Below are 13,402 nucleotides of genomic sequence, written 5' to 3' on the forward strand. Positions count from 1 at the left end.
CGGAAACCTCCACGAGCCCGTTTAAAGCATCAACAAACCACCATGCCATGGGACCTTTAATAATTGTGATAACGTTGAAGAAATTTGCAGAAAACCATCCAAATGCCAAGTTTTTTCAGAGGCGGACCAATTCGCCTCAAATGGCTTGATTTCAACTGCATTTTTCTGGTATTGCACAAGGTAAAAAAAAAGAATTGCACAAAATGTGACATTTGACTGATATAAAATAGAATTACATAGATCTTGCTCCTGAATTTACCCGTGATATGCACTTTAAAGCAATCTTAATCAGTTCATAATTTTGGCATCTGCTGAAGAACTGCCCCCTGTACACCAGTACCTGGTTGACTCATTGAACAGAATTTTATCGTCCATCTTGTATATAAAATATTTGGGGTGGGTGGGTGGAGGCCCCTGTGTAAGGTTCCCCCCCCCCAATAAATGGCCAAAACACAACTTAATTCAGTCAATAAATTTATTGATTTCCTATGTTGAACACAAATACAGGTATTCAATACTGCCTTAAAACCTCATCAGGAAGCAGAATCCAGTCAGGCCTTTCCCACTCAATTCACTCATTTTATCTGTTTGCCACAAAGGGAAAAACAAAAGGAAAAAGGGTGGGAGGAGCAAATACTTTCCACATGTGGCCTTGATGCATTCTTCGTGCTAATGAAAGGCAGAAGGTAAAAAAGTTTCAGTGTGATGACTGTGAATAAGTGCGTGATTACTTCAGCATTTTAAAGGCAACGGTTTAAATTAAGGTACAATGACCGGCTCAGAGCTTCATATCAAAATAGTGACATTTGTCTATTTAGTAATGAAGGTTGCCACTACTGCGAGGCATCAATTTAAAACTTTCTCTGGACAGTACAAACAAACATTCAGGGATTTTTTGGCTGCAAATCTACAATCCATCTACTTAATATCAATAAATCATGGAACGTTTTATTTTATTTCACTCTGTTGCTGCTAGCAACCAACATCAATCTCATACTGAGGTTTATGATGAAGCTATTTAAATAGGAGGCGCTTTTTTGGTGCTCGCAGATGGGACGTATACTCTCTCATATGAGAGTTTTCCTCTATGCACTCATACACCCTTCACAGCACCCTACATTTATTTTTAATAACCACGCCCACTGATAGTGCACCAAGCACTCAGATTGGCTGTCATCTCTCTCTATTAAAAATACTGTTTAAACACAAGCTGCTGACTTGTTTATAATTGTGAAATACGTGAGGATCAGTGACCCAGCATCACGTGGTACAAGATCTCAGTATCCGGTACCTTTTTTTTTTGGTACGCAAGTTTGAATCTTTTACAAAAATAAAATAGGCTTGTTGAAGGTGGTTAGGCATTCAATGCTGAAATTATTATAAAAAAAGTGCTTACTCAAAGTGTTTGACACTCACGAATGAAATTAGCACACTTTATTTATTCCTTGTAAAAAGGCACTGAAGCAGTTTAACTCTAATGCCGTATCAATTTAAGGGGCTGTGTAAGGGGAGCGCAGATTTAGAGGGAAAAAAAATTTATTATGCTAAAAGAATTAAAGAGCATCTTATTCACAGTGATGAGAAAAATGAACAGAAAATATGGCTGATCCCAAGGAGGACAAACACAAATCTTGTGTGTGATTGCTCAACAATATTTACATAACATTAGCTAGCCTGAGCAGCAGAGTGATCACCCGCTACGCTACACAAACCAGCTTGGCATTGCACATTTATTCAGTTTTGAGACGGTTTCTTTCCCAGCCACAGGCAGCGAAGGCCAAAAAAAAAGGAGGGGGGCAGTTTGAGAGGGGAAGCTGAAAGATCACTTACTTGCTGTCTTAAATAATTAAAAGTAAAACGGATAGGCAAAAAAAAGAAAAAGGCCATCCCATAGTTTCTGGTTTTAAGGCAGGCTACATAAGAATAAGGATATATTCCAGAAGGAGAAGGAAACGAAACTTCACAGTCAGTCAATCCCATATTCCTTATGTTTAGACACTGGCTCAAGTGTGTCATCCGTCCAATGCTTAAAAAAAAAAAAACCCGATCACGCGCGGCTGATGATCCTCATTTTAAGCGTTCGATGAGTTCCTGTGTGAGGCCCAGGTTCAGTAGCTGCATGGCTGAGAGCTGAGCGAGATGAGGGAAAGATTTCAGTAGTTTTTCCCAGCAGAGCTCCAGCAGACTCGGCACCACCAGCCAGATCTTAAACAGAGAGCCAGTCCTCTTGTTCTCGTGGATGTTCACTACGCCTCCGTGGATGTACATGCAGCCGGCCTGAAGAACCAACACGACAGGGAGGGTCAGAGAGAGAAAGTAACCCTTATTTGTCACATGTACACTTGAGCACAGTGAGTGAAATTCCTCCTCTGCATTTCCTTAACCCAGTGTTTCCCAACCCTTCTTGAGCCACGGCACATATTTTACATTCAAAAAATCCCACGGCACACCACCAAACAAAAATGTCACAAAAAGTATATATAATGGTCATCTAGTCTCAATTTACTTACTCAGTGTGAAACCTGGGCCTGTTTAGTTGAACACAAAGCTGATATACTCGCAGGAATTGAAGAAAGACACACACAAAGATCTTCCTCAACAGCTCTGAGTCACCCTCTTTTAGTTTTTATAGCAGTCATGCTTGAAAAGCCCAGCTCGCATAGATAGGTTGTGGAAAATCACTTTTTTTTCGCTTTCTTCTGACGTCTACTCATACTAGGGCCTTCACCTGGGTCAGAATTTTCTCCAGGACCCAGTTTGGATTGTGTACTTTTTCTTTTCAAATATTTATCCATCGCTATCACCGCTGTCACACCCGAAGCATTACTAATTCTATTGTTTGAATGGCAACAGGTAGATACACAGGTTAATTAGCTACCTGCTGCCATCTAGTGGAAGAGCATATAATTGTTCTGCCCATCACTATATGTCGCTGGCATAGACGAACGAAGACAAATTCTCATCTCATCTCATTATCTCTAGCTGCTTTATCCTGTTCTACAGGGTCGCAGGCAAGCTGGAGCCTATCCCAGCTGACTACGGGCGAAAGGCGGGGTACACCCTGGACAAGTCGCCAGTTCATCACAGGGCTCACACAGACACAACCATTCACACTCACGGTCAATTTAGAGCCACCAATTAACCTAACCTGCATGTCTTTGGACTGTGGGGGAAACCGGAGCACCCGGAGGAAACCCACACGGACACGGGGAGAACATGCAAACTCCACACAGAAAGGCCCTCGCCGGCCACGGGGCTCAAACCCAGACCTTCTTGCTGTGAGGCGACAGCGCTAACCACTACGCCACCGTGCTGCCCACGAAGACAAATTATTTGCAGTAAATAAATAATTTTCAGAACAATTAAGTGAAATTGGATAATTTCCCATGGTACACCTGACGATCTCTCACAGCACACTAATGTGCCGCGGCACAGTGGTTGTGAATCACTGACTTAACCCATCTGAAGCGTGGGGGGAATAAACACACACCCAGAGCAGTGGGCAGTTATGTGCCTTGCACAAGGGCACTCAATACACAGGGAAGGGGGGACGTGAACTCAACTCATTCACTCAACTCCCCTTACATTTTTTCCTGTTGATCCTGGGAATCGAACCAGCGACCCTCTGGGCCCAAGGCTGCTTCTCTAACCTACAGGCCATGGCTGCCCTCAATTGCTGCATAATCCAATTTAGAATGAATTATGAATAAGAAACTGAAATCAAATCTCTGATACACAACACTCACATCCTCCTCACACTAACCTTCAAGCGGATTTTTTTTTTTCCTCCTAAAAACATTTGTGATAAGTGTACTTCAACGAAGATCCTGTTCTGTTCATGGTCAGTTTCATATTCATCAACATCTCTCTCACACACACACACACTGCATCGGTGGACTGGATTACTGCGTTCCTGTTCATTTTTTGTTATTGCCCTAATATTTAACAGTTATTCCATGAAATTGAGTCGTACATGAGCTGATAGTCATCATCCATGTATGACGAGATTGAGTGGAATAACTTATTCTAGCCACATTCACTGGATTTTGAGAAACGGAGCATCATCAAATTCGATAAATAACTTTATACAAAACGTCTGACAAAATCATTTCTGCTTAGAATGTAAATAAACTGGTGAAATGACACGAGTAATTTGTGAAAAATGCGATAATTCTTGGGGGGGGGATAACCCGGCAAAACGCTCTTACTATCATACTTTTATTCCATATTTTGTTGCTTTTTTGTATTTCCTGGGGTTTTGTTTTCAAGTAGCTTTTATTTCGTCCTCGGTTGGTTCAACAACATGCTCCGCCATTTTCTTCTTCTTTAGGGTTTTTTTGGTGGTTGGCCAACCAATTTAAGGTGCATTACTGCCACCGACTGGGCTGGAGTGTGGAACAGGAGATATTTTTTTGGGGAAAAAAACCAAACAAACAGAACTATATTCTTTTAGCCATTTCTATTTCTTTTAACTACTTTAAGTGATGTATCTGACTTGATGCGCTCCATTTTGTTTTTCTCTACTCAGAGTATGAGCTGATGGCCTAGTAGTAGAGTGGCCAATCAATCAATCAGAGCGCTCGATTACTCATATCCAGTGAATGTGGACAGAATAATCTTTTACATTTCAGTTCTATAATAGACGAGTCCCCATTCAAAAAGTACTCCCCCCACCACCAGATGACTGTAAGGAAGAACACACTCTGGGGTGTAGCACTATAGGAAAATAACCACTGACGGAGTGGTCATGTGACGTGCAGGGCCGTTTTCACTCCAAGGTCGATTTTCCAGTAACAGTGGCATGAAATTTTCTTCCCCTCTTATACCACAACAGTTTGACAACGATTAAGGTGTGTGTATTGGAATCAATCATACTTATCAATTTAAAGGTACAATTAAATGACAAGTTTGTTAATTTTATAGCAGCTATAAACAAACAGTCACTCCCCCCCCCCTCGCTCAATGTTAACAAGAGCTGCAGCTTTCTATGTTACTGAGAAACCATAAACTGCTCCATTATGAAAAAACTGAAGTTACAGCTTTGAGGAGGAGGAAGAGAAGACGACACCTTTGTCACATGTACATTATACATTATAGCTTGTTAGGAAGTTGGGGTCAGAGATGATACAGCGCCCCTGGAGCAGAGAGGATTAAAGGCCTTGCTCAAGGGCCCAACAGTGGCAGCTTGGCAGTGCTCGGGGCGAGAACCTCTGACCTACAGATTGGTAACCCAGAGCCTTATCCATTGAGCCACCACCGCCCCTGAATAAAAAGCACCAACACTGGAGACTCCTTCCATAACTGCCAGCACATCATTTATTAAAATCCCAGAAATCTTGTTAGCTTTATTAACGTTGGCCATGAAGCACATGTACACGTGTGTGTGTGTGTGTGTTGCACTGACCGGTGTGACAGCAGCACAGTGGAAATACGCCGGCTCAGGCATCACTGCAGGCAGTTTAGTCCACTGGAACGTCTGCAGGTTGATCTTCCACAAGTCATCCAGGATCAACTCGCCGTTATAGCCTCCACATATAAATACATCTACAAACAAAATGCAAACAAGATCCACAAACAGATCCGACACTAAAACACGATCCACGAGAACGTGCTTCAACTTACCGTGTTTTATCTGGACACAACTATGACATCTCCTGGGAGCTGGATAACCTGTCACCAAAGAAAGGAAAACAAAAGAAGTCTTAAAGAATACGCACTTCCTGTCAGAAGATTATAACCCAATCAGGGGAAGAAGAAAAAAAAGATCGAACCTATTCTTTCATGAGGCTTCGTTGTGATTTCCTCCCACGAATTTGTTTCAAGATTGTACGCATGAATCTGAAAAGGCAGAAGGAATGATCTAAGGTGTATAGTAGGGTGCATCAGTCGCCCTCACTTTCATAAAATCTGATGCATTTTTGTCTGGGTGTTCCTTTTCACCAATAAAGACATCCTGTACAATTTTTTGACCATATTCAAAAGTCTAATGGTGGCACCATGAGGTTCATTTTTTGCCCCAAAACGCTTATTTTATGTTTCAGGCATGAAAACGGGTCGGGGTGAAAAAGGTGAGAAGGGTGCGCGAGGGGTGACTGGTGTTGTTTTATTTTGTTTGGGGGGTCCTCCCCCAGAATAAATATTATAGCCTCCTTACTAAGTATACTGTATTGACATTTGCACAAGGACATACAGTACAAATACAAATTCAAATACATGTAGTTATAGTGAAATTACGCCCTGGAAAAAAACGCCAATAATAGAACGAAGAAAGTGGAGAACACACAAGGAATAGTGATCATTTTTTCCTTTTATTTGCCTGGACCACCAGTGTCTCCATGGCCCGCTTTCGCCGAGTTGCCACATGTTTCAGCCTTGCCCGCTTCTCTCCTTCAGCAGTCTGTTTCTTGGCCTGCTGAGCACTGCAAGTTGCTTGAGAGCCACACTTGCTCTGCTGCTTTTCCTCCTTGTTCACCCTCTGCTGGTGTTTGTATGTGGCTGCTGTAGAGTTAATGTTCTTGCACAATGTTCTGTCCACTTCCCCAAACTTCACGTCCTCCCTTCTAAAGAGCTGCATAACTGTCTTCCCCCTGGACATCAGCGTGTACTTGATCGTCTGTATTGCATTAAATGTTTCCACATTCATGTTGCCACCCCTTTGATCAATTACATCATTCATCAGACTAAATGAGGACTCGACTCTAAGTCCATGAAAGATGGAGAGGCAACACTTAACCAGTGCACCCAGGGAGGGGTACTTGTCTGGTTTGTCAAAGACATGACCCCACCACTCCACGATGCTCTCTCCCTCCTTGAAGCTGGGGATGGTCAGGTCAACACTGAACCGCACAAGTTCCCTCTGGATATCCTGGTCTGCTGGCAAGAGGTGCCCCAGCATACCACTCAGCCTGCCGAGATATGGAAGTACCTGCAGCTTTCAGTTCTTTTTAAATCAAGGCTGAATACTTTCTTCTTTGCTGATGTCTTTTATTAAATCAAATTTGAGACTTTTAATTTGATTTCTTTCAGCACGGACAGCACTACAAAATGGCGTCTCCGCTATACAGTGCCCTATATAGTGAGTAGGGAGTGATTTCGAACACAGGGATTGTCAAAAGACGCGTGTGCCCTCTTTCGAATGCTGACGTAATCAAGCTGGAAGTTTTGTTTGTTTTGATAGCAATCAGGAAAGTTTGAAAAAAGGAGGAAATTCAGTATGATGACTCAATCCAGCTTCCAGCTTCTGGTGGTCTGGTCTGCACTCTGACTGATGTGTGCACGCTCTGGCCAGCAGGAGAAGAGGCGCGAAATGATGCTGCTTGCCCTTCACAGCGAGATGTACTCGTCGCTATGGCGTCAATATCAAAGCAGGAGGAGGAGGCGCAAACCGGCACGAACTGTCTATGGGTGCGAAGCGACCTCCTTGCCCTTTGGGTCAATATCAAACACCCCCCACACACAAACAATTTTTTTTCTCATCGGATCTACACGATTCACGTAGGTCACCCATTTTGGTTTCAAAACGGCGAATTTCGCCGAAAGGTGAGGGATTTTCATGTATGATGTTTTTGCGTAAGGTTTGAATCACAATGTTGGACTCCATTTATTGATTTCTTGTGAGCCAGAGATCATGTTAAGAACCTTTGCAAGGGATTGAGAAGCATTAATGTGATTCATAATACATTTGTATTGTTTAAAAGTAGCTGAACAATGATTCAATGAACAGCTAAAACTCAAACTGTGCTTGATAATATATTTAGAATATGTACTAAAAATGTGGATCTAAGATATTTGGTATACTCTATAAGGTGCCATAATGCATGGATTAAAGCAAAAAAAAAAAAAAAAAAAATTGAAAATTTACGGGGGGGGGGGGGGGGGGGAGTAATGGGTGGATTTCGATGAAATTCTGAGAATGGTTAACTTAGAACTGATATATTCAATTTATTGCACTCTCTTTCCATTGCTTCCGTATATTATATTTTTGTGGCAAACCACACAAATGCAAGCGCCTGAAATGTTTAGTTTTTTGCACCATGAATTAAATGGCTTTCCGTTTTCACCCATTTCATACAGCCAAGCCCACCTCCACTTGTTTTTTACACCTTTATCGATGGCAGACACATCAGTGCCTTCTTTCATGTAAAGCGCATCCATGCTGCCGAAACCGAAAGCAGAATGACATGCTCCTCTATGCTCGACGTCAATATAGAAAAAAGCTTGGATCTTCGCTTAAATTAAAATTATAATTTGACCTTACTTTGTGTTGAATACGACTTCAAAAAGATTTTATTAAGAGAAATATTGTGGCCAACACAAGTGTTAAGTTACCTAAAAGATCACGTGAAGTTGGCTGCTATCTACTTTGCGTTCGTTCTCATTTTCCTCCATCATTTCATCGGCCAGAAACAGATGTTTTGACGTAATTTAACTTAGTAGGCTATGATTATTATTTAACCGTAGTCTTCTAGACATTTTGGCTGTTTGGGGCATTGAACGCTGGTGTATGATTTTCAGGGAATAAAGTTTAGCGCATGTTGGAACATCATTGCACTCGCAGCCTCCAACTCCTCAAACGTCCTTTAAATTGTGATATAACGTAGGCTATAAGGCACGGTTCTAACATACCTTACACACTGGCCTAACGAAAATAATAATTGTTGGCGCGTCTGCTGATTTGTTAAATTTAGGTCTAATTACTTCTGACAGTCTGCAAGCATTGCATCGTCGGGTCTTCAAGTCTGGCTGAAGCAGAGGAGCGGGCTTTCCGGTTTATTTTTTCATTTTTTTTAACATGCTCTATTTCTATATGTCCAGGTTTGAACCAAGTCATTCTGGCAAGATTTAATTTAATACAAAACAGAAATGGTCAGACACAAGCACGCCAAGCACATGGGAATGTATTTTGCCAATTTTGACAGCACGTTTTTTAATGCCGCACCGTAGACAGCGAACGTTTAAACATGATCAAACATAGGAAATGAACGACACAAAGCATGGCTCAAAAACAAAAAAGTTAAATAAACCTTGCTGATAGTTGATGGTGTTGCAACACATCAGTGTTATAACCCAATGTCTACCCAACCACCCGTCATTTTAATTCTCCTCGGATCAGCACCGACCTCACATTTGGCCTTGGGAGAGTTCAGCTGACGGAAATCCGTCACACGACGGAAAACTTTAATCCATGCATAATGTTTCATGAAAAGTGATCGAAATTTTGTCATAAAAAAGTCATAAAATAGCAGCTTTTTCCATAACTTTGAGCTCCTGGTTCCACCATTAAACTTTTGAATTTTGCCAAAATATTTCACCCAGTGTGTTTTCTTACCAAAAGGAACATAAAAACAAAAATACATCATGATCGGAGGAACTTTTCATTTTTAGGGGGCAACTGATGCACCCTAGTGTATAGATAGTTTTCACATGACGTCACAGAGTCGGGGATTCCCTGGTGGCAGCCATCTTGGAGGGCTAGCTTACCGTACGGGTCACTGAGCACACACTGTAGCGCGCGAGTTACATTCATTTATATATTTACATTTATAGTTACATTACTACTATTTAAAACTAGCAATGGTGCACACTTGTTGTATTCACGGCTGTCGTAATAGGTCAGATGATGAAGTCAAGCGGAGCTTTTATGGAATTCCCACCGTACGGGAGCACGAAGGCGAGCAAACAAACTCAGCATACAAAGGAGAAATCTATGGCTTGCGAGAATCAACCGCAAGGATTATGAGCCTTCCAAACACAGCAAAGTCTGCTCCGATCATTTTATAAGTGGTAAGTTGTTTAAATAAACAATCAATTGTGTTTAAGTTTGTTTTTGGAAACCAAAACATCGTGTAAACAATCTCTAGAGAATGCCTAACTGGAACCGCTGAGTGTATGTTTACATTGTAATGTACACTTAATATCGCTCGTTTGTCACGTTTCTATTTGACACTTGTCACTTCACTCACGCAAGGGTCATTTTTGAAAAACATTTTAGGTCTATTCTGTATGATTTGATTTGTGTTTGGGATGCAAACAGCGCGCCTTTTGGCGGATGCCGCCTGAATCGCGCAGATCCGGGTTTTTTTTTTTAGGGGGGGGGGCGTTGGAGTGTCTGATTATAATTTCAAAGTAAATTCTGTATTAAAATGACTAAATAAGCAAATCCGTTACAGTCCATGAAACAGGAAGTATAAGAATGAGAAAAAAACAGTTTAAATCGGGAAGCTGCGCACACTTGTGCAGCCTGAGCAGGACTGCGCAAATGTGCGCAGCTTCCCGATTTAAACTGTTTTTTTCCCCTCATTCTTATACTTCCTGTTTCATGGACTGTAACGGATTTGCTTATTTAGTAATTTTAATACAGAATTTACTCTGAAATTATAATCAGACACTCCAACGCTCCCCCTAAAAAAAATCGGATCTGCGCGATTCAGCCGTGAAAAAGGCAGCATCCGACAAAAGGCGCGCTGTGAATATATAAAGTTGTATATATCACACAGCCTTTAAAGTTTGATGAAGTCAGTTTCAGGCTTTGGAGCAGGCTTTGGCAGTTTCAGGCTTTGGCAGCCCTGCATAGTCACTTGAAAATGCATCTTTGTCCACTTCGTAGGGGTCAATTCCCCCAATCAAGGCCAGTTTGGCTGCATACCGTTGTCGTGAGATGTCGTCTAATGTATCTATATACTTCTGTTTGCTTGATTTTGCCGACATTGATCTTTATTTTAGAAAACTGACTATATAACTTCATAAATTCATCCGAGATAACGTAGCCGGTAGTGGCGATGGTCCGTTTTGTTTGCCCTCCAAGATGGCGGCTGGGGGGCGTTCCCCGGAATGCCGTGACGTCAGTGAAAACTATCTATAGGTATCTCAGAGACAATGATAAACTGCAGAGATGATGATGATGCACTACCTTGTCTAAAGGGTAGGATGTCCAAGAGGTTCCTCCTCCTAGGATGTAGATCCTCTGTCCATCGTGTGCTATCTCATGTCTGTATCTGTGAGACAAAGCTCGTCATTAGATGTGGGAAGTTTCCCCGTCTCAGTGTTTAAATCTGGCAGGACAGATCTTATGAACGTAAGATTATAATATGCTGGCATTTTGATCAGAAACTTCTGACCAACTGCCATTTAAAGCAAATCATCTGAGGAGGGGAGGGGGGTTTGATTTACTCCCACAAAGTACTACAAATACAGACTTGACTGAAGCGGAGTACACACTACAAGACTTTCAAACCTCACACTACATCACTTGCGATCAGTTGTTTGGGGTGACGGCTGCGATCACGATAAACGGCTGCACGCTGATGGAGGAACTGGCTTCGCACAGAACCCCCCCCCCCACACACACACACACACACGAGCTGTCCATCTTGTGACTGTCACTATTTTGTACGGAACCAAGTAAAAATAGAAATGAGAAAAAAAAAAAACACAAGATATCGTTTGGCAAGACGTGGTAGGGGTCGACCGAGTATCAGAGCCAACATTCAGCATTTTTCTAATTATTGGAAAACTTCTTTCCTTGGTGATAAAAGCAAAGTGTTTGTTATACGTCTCACCCACTGTGTTATCGTTGCATTTCTACCAATCCGATATGCACTCATGTGCAACCAATCAACAATTCTGTAGTCCGTCTCTGTCCCGCCCACAGCTCTACTGGATTGGTAGAAATGTGGACCATGTGTCGTAAATCCAAAACAAGCTTTCCGGTGTTTGTGAGAAACGTGGGAATGAAGTAGCACCTGCATTCACTTCTACACGGAGAGGAAAGGTCAAGACACGTCAAGGTCGAACAATGCAGTTGGCAAAAAGCACAATGCACTCCGTCTCTCTCACACACACACCTCGAGATGATTAGTGTCGTCACTATACTTTTTGTTCAAAGTACTTAATTTTTTTTGATGAATGTTCTAATATTATACATTATGTTTGTTAGTACAAACTGAATTCTTGCAACTTTTTAAAACTACAAACTAGGGATGGAGAAAACTAAAAAAAATCTTGACCGACCACCGAGCCTTATTAGCCGGTTAAAGTCAGTTAACCTACGAGTTTAAACAGGGATGCAAACGGCGCGCCTTTTTCACGGCTCGTGCAGATCCAATTTTTTTTTGGTTGGGGTGTCTGAATAATTTCATCAGAGTAAATTCTGTATTAAAATTAATACATAAGCAAATGCCGTTACAGTCCATGAAAAAGCCGTGAAAAAGTCGGCATCTGCGCCTTTAGTTTGTGTGGAGAGATATGATCTGCAGTAACATGCATTGTTGGCTACAGACCGAAACATACTTTCAGAATGCACTGGCCAAGGCAGGACTAAACTCCATGTGCTTTCTAATAATAATAATAAAAAAACAGAATAGTAATTTGTAAGCTAAAAAGCCTGTGTCTACACTTTTTTTCTTTCGCCGAGTGGCAGCTGTGTTCAACTGGGGCGGGACATGACTGAATGGGTGTTTCTGATTTGTCAGCTGTCTTTAACTGGGGCGGGAGGGCGGGACATGACTGAATGGGTGTTTCTGATTTGTCAGCTGTCGTCCTTGCACCGCATGGCATGGCCCGAGCGTTTCCAGGTTCTCCGCTCCAAAATCGGCAGCTTCAAAACGATTGATTTTTTTTTCCACCGACAACCAAAAAAAAAATTAACCGGTTGACGTTGATTCGGTCGACCACCGGTGTCAAACGTTCATCGGTTAACATCCCTACTACAAACATCAAATTTATTGGTAAATGAATATCAGCGTCCGTAATCACTAATACTCAGTATCGGTATCAGCCCAGAAAAACCTATCGGTCAACCCCTAGACACGAGTAGTGTATAGTAAAAATAAACAGCTATTTTTATATCATGTGTGTTTGTATTTATTATGTGTGTTCTCCTTACAACCTTTTGAGTACGACATGCCAAATGATTTCTTTTATTATTAACAACATTATTATTACTACTACCGGGCTTCCACTTTTCTTTCTAAACAGACAGACAGACAGACAGACAGACAGAGGATAAACTGGGTTCAGGGATCTGCAGCACATGAGGGCAGATGAAATCCGATTTCCTCTCGCGCACTCATTGGTTATTTCTCATTGCTCTACCTGTTACTAATCACGGAGAGATTTCACATTTTGTGATTAGTTGCAGAGAAAACCAGCGAGTCAGTAGCTCACACGGCTGTACCATGAGAAACCAGACTTATTTATAATTAGCCAAGTTGCTCTTCATGAGAACAATTTGATCTTCCAAACAAAACAATCAGAATTAAAATCCATTCGAAACTTAGTGAGGAGTAATGATTTTCCTGAAAGCAGGGATGAGAGTGGGTGGTCACCAAAAAAGCAGAAAACAAGATGGCGCCTGAAGCTGGGGGTCTGGGAGGGATACCCCCCCCCCAGGAAAAGTTTGAAA

At 41.8% G+C, this 13,402-nt stretch overlaps 1 protein-coding gene across 3 annotated transcripts in view; it reads right to left on the minus strand.

Moving 5' to 3' along the window:
- Positions 1–461: 461 nt before the first annotated feature.
- The window catches only part of klhdc10 (kelch domain containing 10), a 39,591-nt gene continuing 26,650 nt past the window's right edge, over positions 462–13,402 (minus strand). For all 3 annotated transcript variants that reach the window (XM_060903435.1, XM_060903434.1, XM_060903433.1), the window contains 5 exons: positions 10,910–10,994; positions 5,772–5,838; positions 5,623–5,670; positions 5,405–5,544; positions 462–2,277 (listed from right to left, as the gene is read on the minus strand). In XM_060903435.1, the coding sequence (XP_060759418.1) occupies positions 2,068–2,277; positions 5,405–5,544; positions 5,623–5,670; positions 5,772–5,838; positions 10,910–10,994 (550 nt within the window). In that variant the 3' untranslated portion in view covers positions 462–2,067. The remainder of the gene's footprint in view (positions 2,278–5,404; positions 5,545–5,622; positions 5,671–5,771; positions 5,839–10,909; positions 10,995–13,402) is intronic.

The sequence above is a fragment of the Neoarius graeffei genome, chromosome 21 (assembly GCF_027579695.1).
Source record: "Neoarius graeffei isolate fNeoGra1 chromosome 21, fNeoGra1.pri, whole genome shotgun sequence".
NCBI classification, from domain to species: domain Eukaryota; kingdom Metazoa; phylum Chordata; class Actinopteri; order Siluriformes; family Ariidae; genus Neoarius; species Neoarius graeffei.